The following is a 24,834-nucleotide window of genomic DNA, read 5'->3' as shown; positions in this document are numbered from 1 at the left end:
GAATATGAACCAAACCTCCTTTCGTACAATAGTATTTCATCTGAGCACTAATATTTTGATGAGTTTGAAATTAGTTTTTATAAAAGTTCAGTATTTTTAGAAGCAATCAAGGGTGGCATCTGTATTCTTAAGACTTCTTCCCTCAGCACCCCTGCCACACACAGGAACACCAAGAATCATTCCTGTTAGACAAAATACTGCTTATAAACAGAGCACCTAGAGAAACATAAGGTGCTATAAAGATGTCAGATGTTATGGCTGTTAGCTTAATTTTTATATTTGGATTTGGGGAAATATTACTGAGAACGTAAGAACTAGATAACCAGTGACTTGCTCGGGTCAAATGTTCATCTTTAGCACCTTATATTAGAGAACTTTCAAGTATTCAGATGGAGAAATAGCCACAGTGAGATAATTTGTCAGTTTATACTGGGCCCCGTTAATAGCTTTCTCCGGAAGTGTCGCAGAATACTGATGGAGGTGTTTGGTCTCTGGCAGGTGTGGGTAGAATCACTCCAGAGTGGTTAAATCATCACTGAAGGAAGGTCCTGATGGCTAGTGTGGTCTCAGTCATATTTAGCTTCATGGCATACTTGTGTCTGCCATCGTGTTTCCTCACCGCTAGTCAGCGTGGACTGAGACAGTCGATAGATTGTCTGGAATATTTTTATCTTGGCTAAAATAATTTTACTTAATTTGACTCTGCAAGTTTGGCAACAGGTGTCTTTCAAAAAAACTCTGATATTCTTATGTTTCACACTACCTGACCTCATTCTATTTCAATTTGCTTTAAAATTCTCTTTTTATCTATTCTTTTTCTACTTCTTTATAGATGTGATTACTGCCATTTTAATTTTTTTACTGTGTGTGTGTAAATGTGTAAATTCATATTCATTTTAATACAGACACATGATAAATTAACTATAAATTGTTTTTCTCACTATTTGTAATAAGAGAATGGGTGGATATACTACCTTTATCATTTCCTGCCTTTTCTCTCTATGTCCTAATTGTGACTAATGCATAGATTAGTATAACTCAAGAACACTGTTCTATAATAGATATTTATATTCATATCTGGATTGTACACACTTTTATTAATCTATCATAAAACTAATTTTCATGTTTCTGTGTAATTAGTCCCTGTTTGATTTTCCAGTTTTCCACTATTGTTAATAGTGCCATGAATATCCTTGTAGACAAATCCTTGTGTATATTCATGCTTCTTCCTTGGGATAATTTCTAATGTTGATGTGTTCATTTTTTTTCTTTTTCCTTTTGTTTTTTTCTTTTTCTGTTCTTCCCCCATCCCCCCTCCTCCTCCCCTTCCTCCTCTTCTTCCTTCTTCTTTGATAACTTTCAGTCATTTTGGGAAAAATTTAAGTATTGCATTATTGCACCCCATTTGCTGTTTATAAATGGAAGAGGAAGGAAAAGGGATTAACATATATCCAGTGCTTACTATGTTCTTGGCACTTAACATGGATTATCTTTTATAGGGCATACAGTATTTGAGGTGGGTACTAAATAGTCCTCATTTTACAATGTATGAATATGAGACCCAGAGAGGTTATATAACTTGACCAGTCATATATCTAGTAGGAACCAAAGATAGGAATCACATTTAGGCATGTCTGTTTTTTGTGTGAATCAAGCCTTGAAGTCTATGGGAAGATTTATATTAAACACATTTCCCCATCATATTAATGTGCATTTGAACTATATCTAACAAAGTTTTTTTTTTTTCAAATTGGGGTATAATTTACATATAATAAAATGCACAGATCTTAAGTGTAAGTTTGATGTGTTTTGACCATTATGTATTCTTATGTAACTACTTCCCAAAACAGATATGGAACATTTTCATCACCAGACAAAGTTCTATTATACCCCTTTCCAGTCAACTGAACCACCACCCTTTCCCCTCAACCAGGCAACTACTATCTGATTTCTGTCACCACAGTTCAGCTTTGCTTTCTCTTGAATGTCATACAATATGTATTCTTTCCTATGGATGTTGTTCTTTGTGTGGATTTCTATTTGGGGAAGGAGGGAGGTGGTGTTGATGGGCAGTGGGGCAGGTTGCCAACCAGATTGAAGTCCTGGAGCAAGTGGTGGCTGGGCTTACCTGAGAGAGAAGAGCAGAGGGAATGGATATATTGTATACAAATTCTGTCTCTGTGAAGTAGATACTGTCTCCATTTTACTGCTGAAGTATCTGAGGCTCAGCAAGATGAACTAATAAAGTTGATCTTTCACAGCTAACGAGCAGTCAAGCCAAGATGTGAAGTCTGAAGTCTGGCCTATTTAACCTAAAATCTGTGCATGCCTTTTCCACACGCAAAGAAATTTTTTCTTTTTTTGCTGAAGGAGTGAAAAAGACAATGTTAAACTGCCTACGTCTCTCTGATAACTGAGGTGTGGGGAAGCCAAGGGTCAGGGTTATCAGACCAGGAAACAGAGCAGGACCCTGACCAAGGGTCAGGGTTATCAGACCAGGAAACAGAGAGCTCCAAGTGGAGCGGGGACTTGGCCAAGCCAGAGAGGCGGGAAATGGCTTCATTCCTGGCCTCCAGCCCTCCTGGAAGTGTTTGTAACTGGACCTGAGGCAATCCTATTCCTTCCTGCTTTGAAGACCTCCAGGATTCAAAGGGCCAACGCCTTGTGCTTTCAGCCAAGATTTTGGGGAGACTTGGCCAAGGACCTCAAGGTTAGTGTTGGGGAAGAGGATAGTTATCCTTTTCTCTTTGTGGAGATTAGAATCGCTGCTCCTCCATGTGAGAAAAAGTCAGCTCTCTTCAGGGGTTAGTGGTGGTTCCCCACAGTCACGCTCTGCTTGATGCAGTCCATGGGCCATGATGGAAGTGAGAAATAGGCTTAGGAAAGAGAATGAAACAAAAGTGCTGTATCGCTGAAATGATCAGAGATGTGGGTTAGAGATTTAGAAGTCCTTACATGAAGTTGGTGGTGTGGCATTGGTTTAGTTAGGAAGCGAGGGACTGCAGGGCTGTTTATACTGATTAAAATGAAATCCCTCTAAACATCCAGGCTCAAAAAATATACTTAGATTATTTTATGATACACCAAATGAATTCCAAATGGGCTAAATATATGCTAAACATTTTTTCATCTCCTAGAAAAATTAGCAGTACAAGTGGGTATTTACCATATTTCCTGAACTTTGAAGCAAGAAAAAAAAAAACTTGAAGGAATTTTTATGACTTCATGGAAAAAATATGTGATGAAATATTTGTAACAAATAGAAAAGATAAAAAGCTAATAATATCCTTATTATATTAAGAGTTAACATCTGCTACAGGAATGAAATGGGACAGGAGAGAGGATTCAGAAACAGACTCAAGTATGAGAATTTAGTTCATGTTAAGGATGGCATTTTAAATCTGTGGGATAAAATAAAATATTCAATATGTATTGAAATAGTTGGCCAAGCATTTGGGACCCAAAATGAAGGCCCTGCTTCACTCCTTAAACCAAAATAAATTCAAATGGATAAGATATTTATTTATTCATTTATTTATTTATTTTTTTGGCCATGCCACCTGGCGTGCGGGATCTCTAGTTCCCCGACCAGGGATTGAACCTGTGCCCCCTGCGGTGGAAGCACAGAGTCTTAACCACTGGACCGCCAGGGAAGTCCCTGGATAAATATTTAAATTGAAATGGCTTGAGAAGCAGGATCATGTTGTAGGTAAGAGCATAGATTCTGGGGTTAGACAGCCTTTGCTTACTACCTCTGCCAGTCACTAGCTGTATGACCTGAGCAAATTACTGACCACTTTGTTCTTCAGTTTCGTAAAACAGGGATGATATTAGTACCTCACAGGATTGTTGTGAAGAGTAAGTAAGTTAATGTATGTAAAGGGCAGAGAATAGTGCCTGGCACACACGAGTGCTGTGAGTATAGCTGCCGTCAGCATCGTGATCGTCATCATCGCTATTATTGAAAAAGTAAAACCATAAAAGCACTTAAAAGAAAGTATGGTAAATATTTTTATAAGCTTGGGGGTGGAGAAAACATTTTAAATCATGACACAAAAGCCACACTCTGCTAAAGAAAAGATGGAGAGATCTGAATTGAAAACTTCTACACATGAGGAAAGGATGACTTCTGACCAGAGGGCTGGACGTCACTGTCCTGAGGAGGGACAGGCTGAGACATGACAGCCTCATTTAGTGCTTCCTGAACTGAAACTGGAAGAGGGTTAGTAGAAGCCAGTTAAGTGCCCTGGGAAGCGTTCGTCGCAGTGTTCTCCATGTTGCCTTAGTCTTTGTACATAAGACTGCTGGATTCATTACCTGGGGCTACTCTACCAAATTACTACAAGCTTGGTGTCTTCAAACAACAGAAATTGATTCTCTTCAGTAATGGAGGCTAGAAGTCTGAAATCAAGGTGTTGGCGGGGCCATGCTCCCTCTAAAGGCTCAGTGAAGAATCTTTCCTTGCCTCTTCCAGCTTCTGGTTCCTGGCATTCCATGGCTTGTGGCTGCATAATTCTAACCTGTGCCTCCCTCTTCACCTACTTCACCTCCTTCCCTCATGTCTCTGTTTGTCGGCTCCTTTTCTTAGAAGAACGTTAGTCATTGGATTTAGGGCCCACACTAATCTAATATGACTTCAGCCTAACCAATTATTTCTACAAAGACCCTATTTCCAAATGAGATCACATTCTGAGGTTCTGTTTCAACATGAATTTGGGGGGTGGGGCGGACACTATTCGTCCCACCACAACTTTCATGCTCCTTTTCAGGGAGAAAGCGGTGGCTTTGAGAATAGTGGGGTTGGTAAAGGTAAGGGAGAGTGTCCAACACACACCTCATTGGTAGCTTTGGTAGAAGGAGAGGCGACATGCACAGAGGTGCCCCCGAGAGAAGGCCAGAGAGACTTCAGCTGATCACATGAAGGTCTTGCCTAAAGCAATACCAGAGATTTGAACATCTGGAAGGGACAGAAGGGATAAGGATAGGGAAGGAGTTGATAGAAAAGTAATAAAGCTTTTCAAAGAGATACACTTACTTAGTCATATGCTTAGTCGTATGCAGTATTGAGAGATAAGACCGGAATCCCATGCCATGGTGGACAAATTAGAATTTCTAAGAAGGATCTATTTTTAGGCTTCAGAAGATTGTGAGATTACCTGAAATATCATGAAAAACATTTGTGTACGTGGCTATGTACCTATTCTGGGTAGAGGGTTCAAAACTCTCAATTAGATCCGCAAGGGTGTCCAGAACCCCAAGAAGAAAACCACAGACGAAATAAAGAATGATCTTCGGAGTAGAGTATTAGGATTAGTTTTCCAATAAAAAGGCAAGTGGACCTTCCCTTATAATCACCAGGGGTTAAAGTTTACCTGTATAGCTGTGTTATATTACAAATGCATTTATCATTGCTCTTGTTTTTGAAAGTTCTCAAGGTTTCCAAACTGTGCACAAATAATTTATGTGCACTCCCCCCGCCCCCAGCCCAGTCCCCACCCCATTTCTCTGCTGCTCTTCAGGGCTGACTCTTTGGGAGAAGCATCTTACTGCACAGTCTCCACTTCCCCTCTTCCTGTCCTCTTTGGAACCCACGCCCTCTAGGCTCATCTCCGCCAGCCTACTGAGCGTGCTGTTGTCAGGGTCTATATTGCCACATCCAGGGGACAGCTGTCAGCCCTCAGGTTTCTCAGCCTATCTGTTACACTTAACGCAGTTGATCTCTCTTCCTTCTTCAAGTGCTTTCTTCAGCTGGCTTCCAGAATTTCACAACTCTTACGCTACCAGATGCAGCTTCCTCATCTCCTTTGCAGAATCGTTCTCGCCTTTCCTTCCCTGTGAGAGCAATTCCAGGCTCAGTCCTCCGCTATTTTTCTTCCCTGCTTATACTGCTACCCAGGGGATCTCACCATTCCCTTGGTTTTTCCCGCTCGTCTTCCTGCGGATATGTATTATGAAATCAAGTTTTCCTCCACATGTCCCTTTAATTCTTTTTCACATAGGCTGTTCAATTTGTTTCTTTCATTATGGTTGCACTTTTCAGATGTCTTAATTTTGTCCCTGTTGGCTCATACTCCCCCAGGGATATTGGCTCCTTGACTGGTAATGGGTACTTGGTGAGAGGGTCTAAAGCAAGCCCAGGACCAACTTGTGCCCCTCCTGGTGAGTTTGGGCCACGAGGGGAGCTCACCTTTTGGAAACACCTTGCCACTACCTCCTCCCACCACCACCACCACCACCACCACCACCACCACCACCACCACTGCCAAGTGGCCTGGCTCCTCAGGAAACCTTTCTTATCTCTGCCAGGCACTGCTTTCTTCCAGTCCCATCTTCCTGAGTAGTCATCCAACCTCAGCAGGTGGGGGGCTGGCCAGGCCCTCTGCCCCCAGGCGGTACCTGCCTGGTCCCTGGCTTGCACTGGGCTGGCACTGCTGTGTTTCAGTCTCTCCATGTTGATGGCAAGTGGTGTATAGAGTAGTGTGTGGAAGAAAAAAAAGCACAACTAAACAGCTTTTCTCAGACCATCTGTGAACCTTGGCACCTTGTACGTTTCCATCCTGGACTGCTCTTCTCCACCAAACCAGGACCCAGCCAGTCTCTGTCTCTCCAGGGTTTCCCATGTGTTTGCTGTTACTTTCTCAGATTCATCAACTTTCTCTTTTTTTTAAGCAGCGTACAGAATTGGGGTTCAGAAAAAGAGGCTAGCAACGTGTTAGTGCATCAGCTTGTAGGCTATGTAATCTCCATATGAAGATGAACAATAAAACTGTTCTCACATTGGAAAATAATGAGTTCTGTACAAATTAAGAAAAAATTTAAATATCTTAAAAGAAATATATTTACTCAACAAACATTTGGAAAGAGATTTAAATTCACTAATAATAAAAGTAAAATTCAGAATAGTAGCTGTGTATATTTTTAGTGGAACAAAATATCAAAGACTAAAACACCTACACACACACACACACACACCCAGTGCTGGTAATATGCAGTGAAATGACACATTTTCATATACTACAGATGGACATCTAATTTGATTTAGCCCTTTTTGAAAGTATCCAGCTTATCTCTAGAGTCTTAAAATGTTTATTCCCTTGATTCCATAGTTCTGTTCCTGGAATTCTAACCTAAAGAAGCTTCAGTATGAAAAAAATCTTTAGGCACAAAGATATGCAGTGAAGTGTTCTTTATAGTGATAAGGACAATGGCAGTACATGGAAACAGCCCAACTATCTAACTGCAGGGGAATTGTTAAATAGACTGTGCTCTGTCAACCCAGTGGGAGACTGTGAATCTATTAAAGTGATCTATCTAAAGAATATATGAAAACATCAAATAATTCTATGACATAATGTTCAGTGAAAAAAGAAGATAAAGCAGTTTACATAGTATTATATTTAAAAATTTGCATATAGTAAAGAAATTAGAAATTAATGACAATGTTAGTAGTGCTTGTGTTTGCGAATTTTATTTTCTCTTTTTATTTTTTATTAGCTTCAATGTCTTGGGGAAATTTTTAAGTTAAAAAAGAAGAAACTACAAAAACTGGTTTGGGTTGATTCAAGATTTGGCAAAAAAATGATAATGAACTGATCAAAGTTATTGGCATACATATTCATAAAAGAGCAAATCTTTCCAATGAAACGAACTTATTATTGGAAAGGAAGGAACAACAGAGGAGTAAGGAGCTGTGCTTTATCATTTAATACAGCAAATGCTTGAGAGCAAGAGCCTGGATGCGAGCCGCAGGTTCAAATCCACCTCTGCCTTCCGTAGGTGTGTGACCTTGGACAAGTTACTTAACTTCTCTGTGCTCCAGTTTCTTCATCTGCAGAATGCAAATAACAAGAGCACCTTCCCCCTAGGGTTGTTAGGAAGATTGTGTTCATAGATCCCCTGGCTCATAGGAAGGGGTATATATATGAATATTACCTGCTATCATCGTCGTCTTCTCTTCATCCTCATCAAGACTCAGGAGGCCAGTATCACTTGTGTTCAAAACCTAGCTCCACCATTCACTTGCTCTGTGCCCTTGAGAAGTTCATTTTGCCTCTCATGCTTCAATTTCTTTGTAAAGTGGAGATAATAAAGTCCCTGCTTCCTAGGGTTACAGTGAGAACTAAATGAAATCATGTTGGTCACATACTTAGAATGGGGCTTAGCACATGGTGAGTGCTCAGAGCAGGGGTAGTGGGAGGTATTGAGGGCTGATACCATGGTGGTAGAGTTTGTTCTTCTTTAGCTCCATTTTAATCCAAGGAAGTATAGGGGCACATAATGAGTGGGTGACGATGAGGGCTTTGCTGTCCCCTTTTGACAGAGTAAGGAAGTTGAGGGTCAGTGATGATCGTGATAGTTCATAGGTTTATATTGCTTTACAGTTTCTAAAGCTCTTTACCTGTATATTGACTGCTTGATACAACAGTTCTGTGATGTTGCAGACAGAAGACCTGTCCTCGTTACTGCTGCTTACCAACTTCCTAGCCATTCCCCCATATTCATGGTGGACTTCAGCAACTGACTATGTATATCTTCCTCTCCACTCTAGATCTACTGTTCTTGAACACTTGGTTTTAGGTAGATGGCACGTCCAATACTTTGGACTGAAACTTCTTTGCCCTCATCTTATTTCATAGGAGCAACCCATCCAAGTGGCCATATCTTGGATCCTGTTTCCCCAAGAATCGTTTACCTCTAAATTCTTAAACTTTAGTACTGTACCCTTCAGCCTCTTATTACATACTTAATAATTTATAGTTTTAACTAGTTACTGATGGGTTCAGTAATCATATTTTTACCCAGTTTACAGGAGATAAAAACATTTACCTGTTAAAACAAAATCTTTTTTTCACCTTTGATGGTGCAAAGGACTATAATGCAGGTAAACTTTGTAGACTGCCCAGGATAAAATCATAATCCTTGGTGATTCATTTTATCAAAGAAATCCTACTACAACACCCTTTGCTTTTTTTAAGTTAAAAATATCTATTTACTAAAGAAGGATTAAATATATGTTAAAAGTTACTCTTTTGGTAGTCAGTCTGGATAACAAGAGTGTGATTTTTCTCACCAGTTAGAGGGAGGGAAATGGTGATATTAACCAGTAAATTATAACATTACTCTAATAGTTTTTTAAAAAATTTTATCACTCTAAACCTACTTTTGAAGATTACATATTAGCTCCATTTGTTAATGGATTTTAATAACTCTTATTTTTTTCCTTCAGTTTATGGGGCTTTCTTAATTGCAGGAAATACCTTTTTAATTAACTTTTATTAAAATAGAGTGAAAATATAGAAAAGTACACAGGTCATAAGTAAACATGAATTTTCACGCAGGGAATGCACCTGTGTAAACCACCCGGGGCCCCCCACCCCGCCGCCCCGCGCCCTTCCCTGAGTGTGAGTCAGAACATCACCAGCATCCCAAAGCCCTCAGGGTCCCCTTTTAGTCTTTGCCCCTCCCCACTCCGCCCACACACAACAAAGACATAATTTTAAAGTTTATAAATGAATATTCATGTGTGCTGTCGTTTTTTGTTTCCTCTTTGCCAATCTTTGTATTTATTCTTTTTCTCTATTTTTAAATTAAATTTTTGTGTTATTAAAATAACACATAACATATAGTTTTTACAAGTTAAGTCGTAGTATAAGGCTTATAACAAAATACAGCAATTTCCTGCTCCACCGCTCCCCCCTCCTATTTTTTATTAACCAAATTTTAGGTATTATCAGTTGACTTCCTATTATAGTAAATAAGGACTTTATTATATTAGCATTTCCACTACTTCCCTTTCTTATTTTCCCAATATATTTATATTAAAAATTTTGGTTACATGAATATTTTCTATTAATATTATATGCCTATGCAAATTCTATTCAAAATAGGTATTACAGGATACTATGATTGGGGGGTATTTTTTGCTTTTTGTTTTTTATGATGCTAATACTTGTCTTGGTTTTCATGTGATTCTCTTTGTGAGCCTCTTGTCTAAAATCGTGATCTCTCCTGCCCTCCTTGTTCTGGCTTTAGCTCTGGATAGTCACTATCCCATGTACCTGCCAAATCCAGCAGAATCTTCCAGTCCTGATCTTCTGTAGACGTCCTCTCCTTGTTACTTTCTCCTTCCCTGGTTTCCATGACATCGCTTTCTGCCACCTTTCCTTTGTGCATAGACCTCTGTTCATCTATCCTCCTTTTAAATGTTGTGTTCCTTAAGACTCTATCCTTGGTCTGATTCTTACCCAACACAGTCTCTCTAGGCAATATCTGCCGTGGCCATGAATGACTTCTATTATGTATTCCTCCATATAGAACTCTCTTCTAAGGCCCAGATCCAGCTATTTAACCATTTTACATCAAATAAAGAGTAAAAAACAAATTTGTTATTGCCTCCCCTTATATTCAGGGTCTCTCTACTTATGGTATCTGCATATGAATTGGGTAGAGGTGTTTGGTATCTGCCCCCTAACCCCAACACAGAGGCACTCTATCTACCTCCTTACCCTTTTGCAGTTCCCTCTGTGCACCCGCAAATACACACACACACCCTGCTTCACCAACTTTCCCCCTCTGAAACACCAGTACTGTAGCTCTCCATTTTTATTGGCAAGAAGGCCAAAAGATTTCTCTTCCCCCTTGGCTACCCATTGTGGCTAAAATGAGGGGATAAGATGTTGGGCCAACTGTGATATCCCAGAAAAAACAAAGAATTTTACTAATTTAGTATGCTTCATTTGTCCATGTTAGTAACTATTTCAATAGACCATCTCTTTCGAAGTATGTTAATCCTTGAAACGTTTACAGAATGATTACTCGAAACAGGTAGTGCACATTCATACCATTTCTCCTGCATTGTGACTTTCATATTTAAAACCATGAGTGGAATTGTAATATCTATTTCATTACTTTCAGATTTAAAACTGTACATGTTGGATTGTAATGTGAATTTATAGGCAGAGATAATTTACCTTGTCCATCAAAAAAGAAAAAAGCACAATTGAGTGTTCTCCTGTCCACTTTTATCCCTGTATATAATTAGGACCATAAGTCTGAGCTCACATTCCTAACAGTGTTCATGGGCCAGAGGAGCCTTGATTCCTTGGATGCATCTCATGCCTGGATCAGAGTGCTCTATGGGGAGATAGAGCAAGGTGTCACACTGGTTGCATTTCTCTTAGCAAAGCTTTCTGAAAGAGGTGTGTTCATTCAGTCTTTCTTTCAGGCACAAGTATTTATTGCATCAGAGCTGTGTGCCAGGCATGGTGTTAGATACTGGGGACACAAGATGATGAAATGTGGTCCTCTCCCTGAAGTTCAGAGGAAGAATAAAGACGTGGCACCCTGTCTCTTGGAACCTTGCCACTCAAAGTGTGATCTGTGGACCATCGACATCAGCATCACCTGGGAGCTCGTTAGAAATGCAGAATCTCAGCTGAGATGGAGCGGCTTCTGCATCCAGGATTCCGCATTTACAGCAAGCTCCCGGGTGATGCCAGTGCTGTCAGTCCAGGGGCTGCACTGAGCAGCAGCAGGGTCTGAGGGCACTCTCCTCGAGCTGCTTCTTTAGGTGGATCCATGTGTCTCTGCTGGTCTCCTGTCACAAGAGTGGATGATGGAGGATGCACTTTCTGTGCTTCCAGGAAGCCTTGAGATACACAGCCTAACACAGATGTGACAGATGTAGCTTGTCATAACAGTGTAACCCACGGTGGGGTCACCTTAATTCATCTATCAGCATTCAAGGCATCTGACTAATGAACATGAGATGGCCACGAAATTGCAAATGGTGAGCGGACCTGGGGTAGTTGGCAGGTCAAGAGCTACTTTGTGGGTACCCTGCATACCTAAGGCAAATGCACTAGCAGTTTATTATGCAACAATTAGGAAGGGCCAGGACCTCTTTTAGCAGAATTAGAGTGTTATCACTGCAGTCCAGGTGGGAATAGTGAGGCCCAACCTAAAGGAGGAGAAGCTGGATTTAGGACTCATTAGGAATGTTGAATCAAATTGGTTACATGTGGCCCAGCCGGGAGAGAAGAGATTCTAGGTTGGCGCTCAGGTCACTGGCTCTGAGACTGCAGGAGGAAGAGGGATCTGGGATCTAGGTTTCCCTCTGGGATCAATGGAGCATGAGATGTTGATGGGACATGGCTGGTCGATACGGAGGTGCACAATCCTGGGGCTCCAGAGAGGAGTCGGGCTGGAGCTGCGCTGACAGTATCGGGTAGACTTGGTCATAGTGTATTTGCAGCTACAGGTGTGGAGCAGATCATTCAGAGAGAGCCCTCAGAGTGTGAAGAGAGGTGCACAGAGCATAGGGCCCTGTGGAAGCAGAGCCCTCCAAGGAGCCTGAAAAGCGACACCAGGAGAGGTAGTCGGCCTGCGATTCCAGACAGTGGTTCGGGATGGCTCGTCTTGTATTTTATTTTTCAAAAGTGACGGGTGATATTCTTACAGGCCTAACAAGGTTTTTCACTGTCATCATCGTTGATGGTGAGGGTAGCTCTTTGTTTTTAGTTATTGTTTGGTTGTTTCTAGCTTCCCAGTTTCTCCTGTGCATCTTTTAAGGTCCTTACAATTCTGGTCAGGGCAGTGATGGATGGGATGGCTGATGGTAGTGGAGATGTTGCACCTGGGCTCAGAGGAAAGCTGCAGGAGCTGTTTGGCAGAGTAACTTCAAGAGTGACGAACGACGGAGAAATCTGGAGGCTGTATGCCCAAGTGTGTGGAAATGGGCAGAGTGACAAGCCTGATGAAAATGAAAAGGTGAGTCCTGCCTCAGTTTTCCGGGGCTCTTGCCTTCTGTTTGAACATATGTGTAGTGGATCTGCTTTTTTGATGGTTGGAGGAAGACTGTGATAATTTGAAAGACAAGATTAATGTGCCCAAGTTTTCAGGTGTGATTCAGAGTCCTTAACGTAAGCACCCTGAATTGTGGACAGGTTAAGATTTGTAAGTATTCATCTTTTTCCTTTCCATGAATTTTTCTTAAATAATTGTTCTCTGTTTCCTGCAAAAGGGTCTGTCTTAACCTGCTCTCCCTCCAGAGCTGCAGCGAACAGCTGGTTCTTGTTATTTACTCCACACCCCTTTCTGCAGGCTCCTTGCTGAAGACTAAGGTAGACGGTACAAGGACAAAGGAGTGTTTAAATCCGAGATGGAGACTATGAAAAGGAGAAAGAAAAAGGGGCTAGATAAGAATATCAGAGAGGAGCTTTTAAAGTCTAAACATAAAATATTTTACAAAGGTTACCCTGCCCCTTTCTCACAAGTGCAGTAGAACACCAGTTAGATTCAAGTTATGCCTTTAGCTTCTTATCTTAGAATGTAGATGCACCTCCAGAGTTTCCAGGGTTGGAATACTAAATATTTTGTGCTCTTTTCAAAACATCCACAACAAATCAAATGTACTTCTTGTGTAAGTTTGGAATTCGCCACAGTACAGCTAATCTGTGGGATTCTTAGCCGTTCTCTCCTCCCTCAGTCCACCCAGCTGGCTTCCGCCAAAGCCCTGTCAGCCCAGAGAACACATACTCACACGCAGGCATGCACACACTCCTGCTTTCCGTCCTTCCATTTTGTCTTGAATTATGTCCTCTCTTTATGTGCAGAATTAAGGGTACTCTGAATTCTCTGATCTGTGACTTCTCCCTCAAGAATCCACAAGGGTGGGGTTGTGAAAGAGAGTGTTTTAAGCATCTGTGAGTTTACACACCTACCAGTAATTCAGTAGTTTTCACCAAGTTCACACCTCATTCTCTAAACTGGTCTCTTAAGCTGATGGCTACAAATGCTAGGGAAATGTGTATACTTCTTATAGATTTCCAAACCAAGCATTTTTATTTTTCTGTTTGGAGGGAAGTGTCTCTATCCAGACACATCCAGTTGATTTCTTTTAATTGCTCATTGCTGTTGGATGTGCATCTGTACCCCTTCTTCGATGAGAATCATAGAAACTGTGCTACATAACAACAGAGGCTGGTTTTTCAGTTGGAATTAGTTCTATATGACTTCCAGGAAGCTGAGTTTGAAATGTGAATTCTACTTGTTATTCTGAAAGTTGTTCTTTTTCTTTCCTCAGGCGTTCCAGTATCTCTCTAAGGCATACAAGTGTGACACACAGTCCAGTTGTTGGGAGAAAGATATTACATCATTTAAGGAAGTGGTTCAGAGAGCCTTAGGACTCGCACATGGTATTTGATGTAATGTTTGATATCCATGGCATATTTTAATGTATTTTTACTGATAAGAAAAAGTATTAGTCAAAAGCAAATTTCCATTACAAATAATTTCAGGTTATTTCGTTATATTAAAATTGTTGTAGTTAATTCAGCAAACATTTACAGACCAACTATTATGTAGTAGGCACCCTGGAGCAATAAGAAGAAATAGGCTAGAGGCTTAAATAGTGTTTGAATAAGTGACAGATGGTAGAAACTTTAGAGATAGGAAATACTTTTACAACTGTATTTAATCTTCACTTCACACAGAAGTAACCTTCTCCTGCATTGATGATGTAGTAGTAAGAAAATATTAACTTTTCCTGACTCATGTTCTTCTTTTATAAATGAAAATATTTATTCATAAAAATACATAGATTTCTGGAGTGCATAGCAATATACGTAAGAGCTATGGCATATACAAAGGAAATTAAAAATATAATCCATAACTTTGGGAAATTTAGTGGGTGATATTTGAGGGGAGGGAAAACCTTACATATAAAATTGTAGGCCAGTTGGGGAAAGCTATTCCAGGTAAAGGCCGCCTTTAATTATTTGCATTAATGAAAAATATACTAGTTAAAGGTAATAATGCACTTTTATATTTATGTTTGAATATAGGCATGTGATGCCCTGGGAATGCAATTCAAATAAAATAATGAAGCCACACTGTCAAGAACTGAATCACAAGGATTGTGAACCTATCCTAAAGTCCTCCTCTAACTTCTGCAACTAATAGTTGCAGCAAATAGGTAGCCAACAAGGGACAATAAAAAGGGCAGAACTTTGGACTCAGGGAGGCCCAAGTTCCAGGACCAGCTCTACCACATACTAACTAGGTGACTTGGGGTCACCATTACTTAGCTTCTCTGACTCTTAGTTCCCTCATGGGGAAAATGGGGATAATATCTACCTATGGTTGTTACAAAAAATAAGTAAAAACATATTTAAACACTTACCAGTATCTTACACATGGTTTAAATGTTAATCCCTTACCTCCTCACCCCAACCCTGTTCCTTCTGTGGTAGAGGATCTGAGCTGTATGATAAGGGACTCAAAACTAAAAAGAAAAAAATGAACAAGAATTAAGTTTAACTTTGCCTTGAAAGAAGTCATAGAACATTCAAACAATTTAGAAATGGGCTTAGTAGTTAATAATTCTACTTATCATTGACAAAAGGATATAAATATCCAAAAGGTTGAGGTAATTGCCGATAGACCAGTGGAAGGATGGTCTAGGGTGGCTAGAATTTATGTAGCTTGTGCTGGCCTCCTGGTGGGTGGGCTCAGATGGAGCTCGTTCGTTATCCCTTTGGCCTTTGTGGATATGGTACTGTATTTGAGGAAACCCATGCTAAGCAGTTATAACAGGGTGCAATTTTCTCTGAAGAATTTATCTGAGCTACTTCAGCTTGCCAACCCTAACCATTTCGGTGAACAGCAGGCTCTATAACAGTCAAAGCCAAGATATTTTCTGTAATCACTAAGTGATAATGTTAAACCTGTCAAATATAAATATGCAGGTTAAAGAAGTACTCTAGGAAAAATCTTCATTTTGCATCTTAAAGTTGATTGTGAACTATTTTTGGTACCTTTTTTTGTTTTTTCATCCAGGCAATACTTAGAGAAAAACAAGTGTCTGTTCTTTTAAGTTTCCCTTTGACTTAGTGAATGATGTGTTCGTGCTCCTACAACATTTTAAGCATACTTGAGTGGATGCTCAGCTTTCTTTTCTCGTGATATTTTAGATTTATGGAGATAAATCTTAACCTTTTCTATGTTGCTTTTGTATACCAGTGCTCCATGGAAGAATGAGCTGAGTTTCTCTGTTATTTCTGTTCTTTTTTATCTTTCTCCCCATCACTGTTCTCCACCTCACCCAATTCTGGAAAAGGAAATATAACATTAAAAAAAATCTCCACATGATTTATTCCCTTCTGGGTTGCTATTTTTAAGAGTAGCCATGTGCTTCAGAAAGCTCGGTGTAAGACATTGTGGTCTCCACGGAGCGTTGGAGACCCTTCCATAATAGCCTTGTCATCATGTACCCATTGTTCTGTCTGGAGGGTGTTCATTTACAGTCTCTGCTGTTCTGTCTTCTGGGAAAGGGTGGACAAAAGTTCGTTCCTTCTTTGCCATCCAGGAACTTCTAAAATAATAGTTACGCATTTTAACTACAGTCCGCCTGGAGGAAGCACAGCTGTCTTGGATTTCCTGATGATTTGAAACAGCAGGTTATTTCTTTCTCTCTCCCTGTCTCTCTCTCTCTCTCTGTCTCTGTCTCTGTCTCTGTCTCTCTCTCTCTCTCTGTCTCCCCATCTCTAACGCCTTTTGGAAATGGGATTGAGGAAGGGGACTAATGGAGCTCGTGTTTGTCTTTTTGCTTTTTTGTTTTTCTCAAAATGACAATGAAGGATTGAAAACAGAATCACAGCTGTTTTTGATATGTTACTAGGTACTAAATAGCCCAAGTACCTCAGTAATAGCAGTTACAACCTTCCTCTATTATGGGACAGACATCATAATCCTCACCATCTCCATGTTAACAGTACCCTTTGAAAATGAGTGTAACGTTGTTGATTACCATGCATCCTTTCAAAGTCTGATTATTATTTTGGAATAGGAATGTCAAGCATAGTTCTCACCAGCCATGGAAGGTGTTAATGAATGGCCAAACTATTTTGCCAGGCACAAGCAACCTCCACCAATTGGTGAGAGTTTGCATACAGAAAGAAATCTGTTTTCCATCCCTGTTCTGAGATACAGGGTACTAAGTAAACTTCCGTTGTTGCACTGTTTAGTGTAGTTTTAAAATAGGATCTGATTATTGATCTGTTTGTAGTGAGCATAATTTAGAGGAACAAAAACAAGAACAAATCAGTGGAGAAATACGAGGCATTTTATATATATATATTTTTAGCAAGACATTAAATATTATTTATTCCAAGTTAGTTTCATTCTTTTAGAATTTCTCATTTTGTGTATGTTTTATTTTTTTTCTTTCTTAATTCAGCAACATTTTATTTTGCCCCTCTGCTCATTAGGCATTTACCTTCTTTTTTTTAATATATACACATTCATATATATATATATATGTGTGTGTGTGTACTTAAAAAAATTTTTTTTAACATCTTTATTGGAGTATAATTGCTTTACAATGGTGTGTTAGTATCTGCTGTATAACAAAGTGAATCAGTTATACATATACATATGTCCCCGTATCTCCTCCCTCTTGCGTCTTCTTCCCATTCTCCCTATCCCACCCCTCTAAGTGGTCACAAAGCACCGAGCTGATCTCCCTGTGCTATGCGGCTGCTTCCCACTAGCTATCTATTTTGTATTTGGTAGTGTGTATATGTCAATGCTACTCTCTCACTTCGTCCCAGCTTCCCCTCCCCACCCCGTGTCCTCAAGTCCATTCTCTACATCTGCATCTTTATTCCTGTCCTGCTCCTAGGTTCATCACAACCATCTTTTTTTAGATTCCATATATATGTGTTAGTCTACGGTATTTGTTTTTCTCTTTCTGACTTCACTCTGTATGACAGACTCTAGGTCCATCCACCTCACTACAAATAACTCAATTTCGTTTCTTTTTATCGCTGAGTAATATTCCATTGTATATATGTGCCACATCTTCTTTATTCATTCATCTGTTGATGGACACTTAGGTTGTTTCCATGTCCTGGCTATTGTAAATAGAGCTGCAGTGAACATTGTGGTATATGACTCTTTATGAATTATGGTTTTCTCAGGGTATAGAGGCATTATATTTTTACAAAGCTCTTCACTTGTTCTTTTTTTTTTTTAATTAATTAATTTGGCTGCGTTGGGTCTTCGTTGCCGCGTGCGGACTTTAGTTGGGTTGAGCGGGGGCTACTCTTCGTTGTGATGCGCAGGCTTCTCATTGCAGTGGCTTCTCTTGCTGCAGAGCATGGGCTCTAGGCATGTGGGCTTCAGTAGTTGTGGCATGCGGGCTCTAGAGCGCAGGCTCAGTAGTTGTGGCGCATGGGCTTAGTTGCTCTGCAGCATGTGGTATCCTCCCGGACCAGGGCTCGAACCTGTGTTCCCTGCATTGGCAGGCGGATTCTTAACCACTGTGCCACCGGGGAAGCCCTCTCCACTTGTTCTTAAAAAGCATTAATAGGCAGGCCCTGTGCTAGGAAGGGTTACACGCTCTTGATAATTTCAAGTTTTAGGAAAATGGGCTCCCCAGAATGCTGGAGGTAGAGGTATCGGGAATGAGTGACTGTCCTCTCCCCCACTTCTTGCTAATGGATACCAAGCATGGCTCAGTGACCCCAGAGCCTGGTCGTGGTCACGTTCCCTAAATGCAGGCACCTAGGTTGTTGGCATCACTTCTTCCAGAATGGTGATGTAAACTCTGAGTACGAAAATGCAGTAAGAATTGAGCTGTAAATATCTGGCATGTCACTTCTTTGGGCTGGTGTCATCGGCAATTGTGGTTCCCCATTAGGGACTCAGTACTGTGAGAAGCCACATTAAGATGAGCTGCATATGTTTTTGTTCTTTGTGGGCACCTTGTGTTCAGTTAGATCTTGTCTCTGCCTAATTTCATTACTCCGTGCTCGTGTGTGTGCACGTGCGTGTATGTTTTCACGGTCCATTCCCAACAGTCTGAAACTCACCAAATATCCCTCATTTTCCTCAAAATTTTCCTTTTAGCAATAAGCTATCCTTCTTAAGGGATAAAAGGAAAAATTATGCATATAACTTATTTTCCTTTCACCAAAATAAAACTTGTCATGTAGAAATATTTCTATAGTCTGTTACTATAAAATCCTAATTAACTAATTGGTTTTTGTACTTACAAATTATCATTATCAATTTTTAATGGATGTTTTCCCCATATTTATCTTCCAGTGGCTATAAAATGCAGTAAAAACAAATCCAGTCCCCAAGAGGCTGTACAAGTGCTTTCTTCAGTTCGACTCAATTTACGGGGCTTGTTATCTAAAGCAAAGGTGAGAGTGAAATGTGAATTAATTAGAATTATCATAGAAAATAAAAGGTCTTTGGTATCAGCCAGCTGCTTTTAAGTCTTCTTTTACATGAAGGATAATTTTAGGCCCATGTTATATTTTAGACATCAGCCCGCAGGTGATTAGTTGTACTGATGAGGAGATCATTGACCCAGTGGCTAAACCACCCTACACATGGGTAACTTAGGAGTCTTTGAAATTAATATTTATAGTCCAGCTCTGGATGCTTTCTTTAAGTCAAATTAAAACACTGCTCTACTACTTATTATCACTTTTTCCCAAAGTGTGGCATATATACTACTAGTAGCACTTGGGTAAATATTTTATTTTAATATGTATTTATTTCAGTGCATGTTAGAAAAAGTATAACTAGCATATCAAACCTACAGTTTCATGAATAGTATTGCTTATTTTCTACTTACAGTAGTGTTCTAATGTTTCCTTTAAAATACTTTTATTTAAATAAAAAATTGATTTAGTGACAAATATTAAGTAGGTGATATATGGATTTGACACAGATATTAAGGTAGATAGGTTGACTCAGGTTTGACAACTAAAACATACGCTATCAGTTTACAAATACCAACCTATGAACCAGTGCTAGGATGGGGACACCCGAGAATTATGGAGGGAGGTTTTTTGAAGATTGGACTCCACATCTCTACCTGTGACAGATCGGGTCTGGCACAGAGCCTGGGAAATTTGTGTTAAACTTTCCAGGTAATTCTAACATGCAGCCAGGTTTGGAGTATACCTCAGGAACAAAATTTAAAGGAATATAACTTCTAACACACTTTAGCACTTTTTTTTCTAATCTTTCTTTGCCTTCACTATTTAATCCTGGGTTGCAAACTAATTTTACTTCACTTCTGAGAGCAAGTCCATGGCATATGAAGGTCACTTCTGGTCACGTGTTAAAACCTTTGCAGACTATGCTTTTTATTAATTGCTTGATCTTTTCAGATCAGAGCATCGTGTTTGCCTCTTTAGATTATTAACTCACTTTTCTGTCCTTATTAGTCTGCATGCTGGAACCAGGTTTCTGTAATCTACCTGGGGAAACTGTATTTCCTCCCAACAGGAAACTTCAAACAACTTCAGATTATGAGTCTCTCAGAAAACTGCAAGAGCTCTCTCAAAGAAAGTCAAGGTAGCAAACTTTTTCTGTGACTCTCCTTCCCAAATTGGGAGCTAATTTTCCTGGTTTTGGTGAGATCACTAACCTACCCATGATTGTTTATTTCTTCAGGATGTATACTCTACAGATTTCCCTATTCTGTGCAAAGCTTTTTCTTATAATGTATTAATTTTACATAAACCTGTACTTATATGACTTAAATAGTCTTGTCTGTACTACTCATCCATTCATATTGTGGAATTCCAAACATTGAAAATGAGACCTCAGAACATCATCTGTATTTAGATTTTGTTCTCATTAGATTGCAACTGGATTATCCAAAAGTGGGAAAAATTGCTTCCCAACATCTCCTTTGAAAGCACCTTTTTGCATATATTTGGGAGTCTCTGATTTTGTAGTAAATCATATGCCTTTTCTACTTTTTCAACAAATTGGGTTTGCTAAACAGAATTGCCTTCCAAAAGAACACTTTTTCAGAACACTTTAAAAAGTGAAAATGAATGACGATAACTGTGTTAGATAGCAGGCTTGGTTTGCATGAATCTCTGGTCTTTTCTTGCCAGGCCTGGGACTTCATGGAATTAAACTCCTGGGTAGAACCTAGAGATTCACCTAAAGTCATCAAGTCCATGCTTGGCCAGGACACAGTAACTCCTCGGCCCTCAGCACCCTGTCCTTGTACAGATTGGCTGCAGGGGGTCGTGAGGGCAGTTGGTGAAAACGCTGGAGAGCCTGAAGACAGAACAGAGTTCCCACTTACACTCCATGGGATCCTCAGCAAATTATTCATTCTTTCTAAGCCTCAGTTTCTCTCTGCTTTCTCCTTACTTTATAGGGAAGTGATGCAGTTTTTTTTTTAATTAATTTATTTATTTTTGGCTGCATTGGGTCTTTGTTGCCGTGTGTGGGCTTTCTCTAGTTGTGGCGAGCGGGGGCTACTCTTCATTGCGGTGCACAGGCTTCTCATTGCGGAGCACGGGCTCTAGGCACGCGGGCTTCAGTAGTTGTGGCTCGCGGACCCTAGAGCACAGGCTCAGTAGTTGTGGCTCATGGGCTTAACTGCTCCGTGGCATGTGGGATCTTCCCAGACCAGGGATCAAACCTGTGTCCCCTTCATTGGCAGGTGGATTCTTAACCACTGCGCCACCAGGGAAGTCCCAGTGGTGCAGATTTATGATCATTTGCAAGCACTGTAATTCTTAGTAAAAACAAATATGCTATGTGAGTCCAGGTTACTTTCCTCAAAGGTGTTTTCTCTACTGATCACATTGCAGTGGTTGGTACGTCAATCTGTTGTGAAATGCTGTACAAGGTGTAACTACACAGTAATGTGGCAAAGCTTTGCAAAACATTTTTGAAGTTCTGCATTCAAGTGAATGTTCTTTGCTCCATAAATCACTGTGAGAAACTCTGAGCTCATTGTAGTGATGATGCCGTCACTCAGAACATCTTCAGGATTCCCTTTTTAAAATAGCTGTCAGAACAATTGCTGTCATCTATGGTGGTAGTAAATAGTTATATTGTAATGGTAAATTTGAGTTTTGTAAACAAATCATCTAGTCAGTTGTGATGAAAAAGATTTATGGTAAGCTGAGCAAATTACATTTCTGATTAAAACACATGTGCGCGCGCGCGCACACACACACACACACACACACACACACACACACACACACACACAGTCATAAAATCCTGAAGCTGATTTTCTTGGGTGCCTGTACCGGCTCAGCAGGCAGCTCCTAGAGAGGCATTCCAGAATGTTCCATGGTGGCATTATTGGAGTATGTTGCAATATTCCTCCCAAGGCAATTCCTTTTACCGAAGGGGGGTACCTTTATTTTGCTGGGCTTTTTTGCTGTCACCAAAGTTTGATGATCTTTGTGGCCTCTGAGTCCTAAGCCATATTAATTTTCAAATAATTAGCATAAAAGTATGATTTATATGAACTTGAATATAAAATACATTTGTTTTGCTTGTATGCACAAAGAATAGATTTGTTTTGTTTGGATGAATGATGTCTCTTTATCCAAAAGCCATCTTATGGCATTGAAATGAATAATATAATCAATATTCAAGGTAACCATTTTGAAGAGCAGAGCTGATTTGAATTTACAAGTTCAGGCATGTTGTTTGATTCATCCTTTAATTGTTGCAGCTTGTATATTTCAGGATGGAGAATAGAACAAATACTACTATTGCTACTATAATGTATTATTAAGCAAAGGGAATTTTAATTCTGTACTCTGTATCTATATTATTTTAAAGAGATTTTCATTGTTTTGATAGTTCTGCCTTGTTCTTTATGTTGCAGCAACTTTTTACAGATGTGGTAAGTGGGGAAATTTCCAGGGAGTTAGCTGATGAAACAGCAGCAATGGACACCTTAGTAACAGAGCTTCAAGACCTAAGCAACCAATTTCGAAATCAGTATTGACCATCCTCGGAACAGCTTCTGGAAAAGGTGCTTCACCTTCTGGAATTTCTCTTATACCTGTGTATCTAAACCACAAGATACTGATTTTTTTAATAAATTTCTCTTGTATGGGTAACATTCTTGCTTTTGTGATCTTTCCAAATGTTTGAACTTTCTGAAATACATTAAATAAAATGTTCCTTCCTTCTTTCTTTAGGCTTAATTACAGTTGAATTCACTATTTTTATTATCCTTCAGGTATTTCAGCACAAAAAGCAAAAAAAATGTAGTTTTCTTTTTAGCATAGGGTTTATTCTGTCACAGCCTAAAATGAATTAGATCATTCTTTGGAAAAAGTCTAAACAGGAAAAAAAGAAATCGCACGCTACAAGCTTGTGGAATCATTAGGTTGGCTGATGTATTATCCAAAAGTGATAAAAGAGTACTTTTGGTGATGGAAACCTTTACACTTCTTGAGATTTTGTATTTGGGTCCAAAAGATACGGGCTTGGCTAAGTTAGAAATGTGGGTATGGTTTAACTTCTAAATCAGGGAAAATGCAAGAAAAAAATGACATAACTCAAATTTTGACTTAGCCATTAGCCACTAGTAACCAGCCTGACCCTCATTGTGTATACTGCCAGCCCTAAAGATGGTTATTTAATAAGGTTATTATGAGTGAAGACAGCTATAAATGGTGCCACATTACAAAAATGCCAAAGTAAAATGTTTTCTTAGTAATGTCTATGGAAACAAATATTGAAGGCAGCAGCTGAGCTTAATAATCTTATTACAAAAGTCATAGTAAGGAATTTGAAGTCCTGGCTTGGGTTGCTGAATATTGGGTCCCATGCATAAGTCATTTGACCCTTGCTGTTTTCCATGTTCTTATTTATAAAATGTGAATAATTTCTATCCCTTTCTGCTTTGTGAGTTTCTACTGCCTTTGGAAATTTAAAAATATGTAATCCACAAATGTAAGTATTCTGAACGTTAAAAAAAAGTTTTTAAGAACTTTCATCAATGAATTTTGGTTATGAATGCTTAGCAGTGCTTCTTTTACTTAACCACCTGCTTCTCTTTTCTAGTATCATACTAGCCTAAAAAAAAAAAAAGTTGATGTATGTCTCAAAGCAGTTTCTCTTACAGGAGACGCAGTAACTATGAGAAAGACCAGTAAAATGATGTAGTAGCATGAATTAACATTAAATGTCCACTTGAATCTTTTATGGAAGCCATTGGGGAATAGGTGGGTGGGTGGATGGTTGGATGGAGGGAGCGAGGTTTTAAGATTAAAACCTCTTTATCGGTACCTAGCTGTGAACCCCAATAGAAAACATATAAATACTGAAAAGGGTAAAGATTTCAGGAATCGAGTAGAAGATTGAAGAATAATTTCCAGGTTTTAGAATTTTTTAGTTCTCAGTTTGTTTTCCTTAGGGTTCAAAGTAGAAAGGCACTGGTGAGTGTGAACTGCCACAAACCAAGTCCTAAAAGGATTATTACCTTCCAGTCCTATTTTCAAATGCTATAGTGGACCAAAGTCTCCAGGAAGCTTCCCTACACCTCTTTTTTCTTGGGGTGATCTCACAAAAGAGCTATTAGATATCTTCTTTTAAAGATATAGACCTATTAGTTATGTTTAATAGTCTTACTAGGCGAGTGAATGTTAAGTGAATGTTTAACATAATTGAAGAAAATGTCGGGGGTAGGTACTATGGTAAAGTAGGAAAAACTTGGGTTTTAGCAAAACCTCATCTCTACCACCTCCTAACACTTAATACTTAACACTCTGGTACTTGATTTTTTCATCTGTAGAGAGTGTTGTGATAATAGTACCTCCTATCAAGTTCTTAATATCTCTTACAGCACTTTCACCCAGCTGCAGAGTCAGTAACAGAGTATCTGTTTAAACAGTTGTATATCATTTCCAATAGGGTCTTTGGTGCTTTGTATTGCTATGTTATGATTTATATACTTGCTATTTCCAAATGCCTTATCTTTTATAGATTTCAACTTTGTTTTTTTAGTATTAATACATTGGTTTTCAGAATTAC

General features: G+C 39.4%; 1 protein-coding gene across 5 annotated transcripts in view; it reads left to right on the top strand.

Moving 5' to 3' along the window:
• The window catches only part of TTC27 (tetratricopeptide repeat domain 27), a 178,198-nt gene extending 155,283 nt beyond the window's left edge, over window positions 1–22,915 (top strand). The window contains exons 17-20 of one of the 5 annotated variants that reach the window (XM_036873865.1): window positions 12,571–12,768; window positions 14,084–14,195; window positions 19,108–19,208; window positions 22,676–22,915. In XM_036873865.1, coding sequence (XP_036729760.1) covers window positions 12,571–12,768; window positions 14,084–14,195; window positions 19,108–19,208; window positions 22,676–22,798 — 534 coding nt within the window. In that variant the 3' untranslated portion in view covers window positions 22,799–22,915. Of the gene's footprint in view, window positions 1–12,570; window positions 12,769–14,083; window positions 14,205–19,107; window positions 19,209–22,675 lie in introns of all 5 variants that reach the window. The other 4 variants (XM_036873864.1, XM_036873869.1, XM_036873866.1 and 1 more) reach the window with 4 other exon arrangements.
• The last annotated feature ends 1,919 nt before the right edge of the window (window positions 22,916–24,834 follow it).

The sequence above is a fragment of the Balaenoptera musculus genome, chromosome 13 (assembly GCF_009873245.2).
Source record: "Balaenoptera musculus isolate JJ_BM4_2016_0621 chromosome 13, mBalMus1.pri.v3, whole genome shotgun sequence".
Lineage (NCBI taxonomy): Eukaryota > Metazoa > Chordata > Mammalia > Artiodactyla > Balaenopteridae > Balaenoptera > Balaenoptera musculus.
The sequence above is the reverse complement of the archived record's forward strand: the minus strand, read 5'-3'. Positions and strand labels throughout refer to the sequence as shown.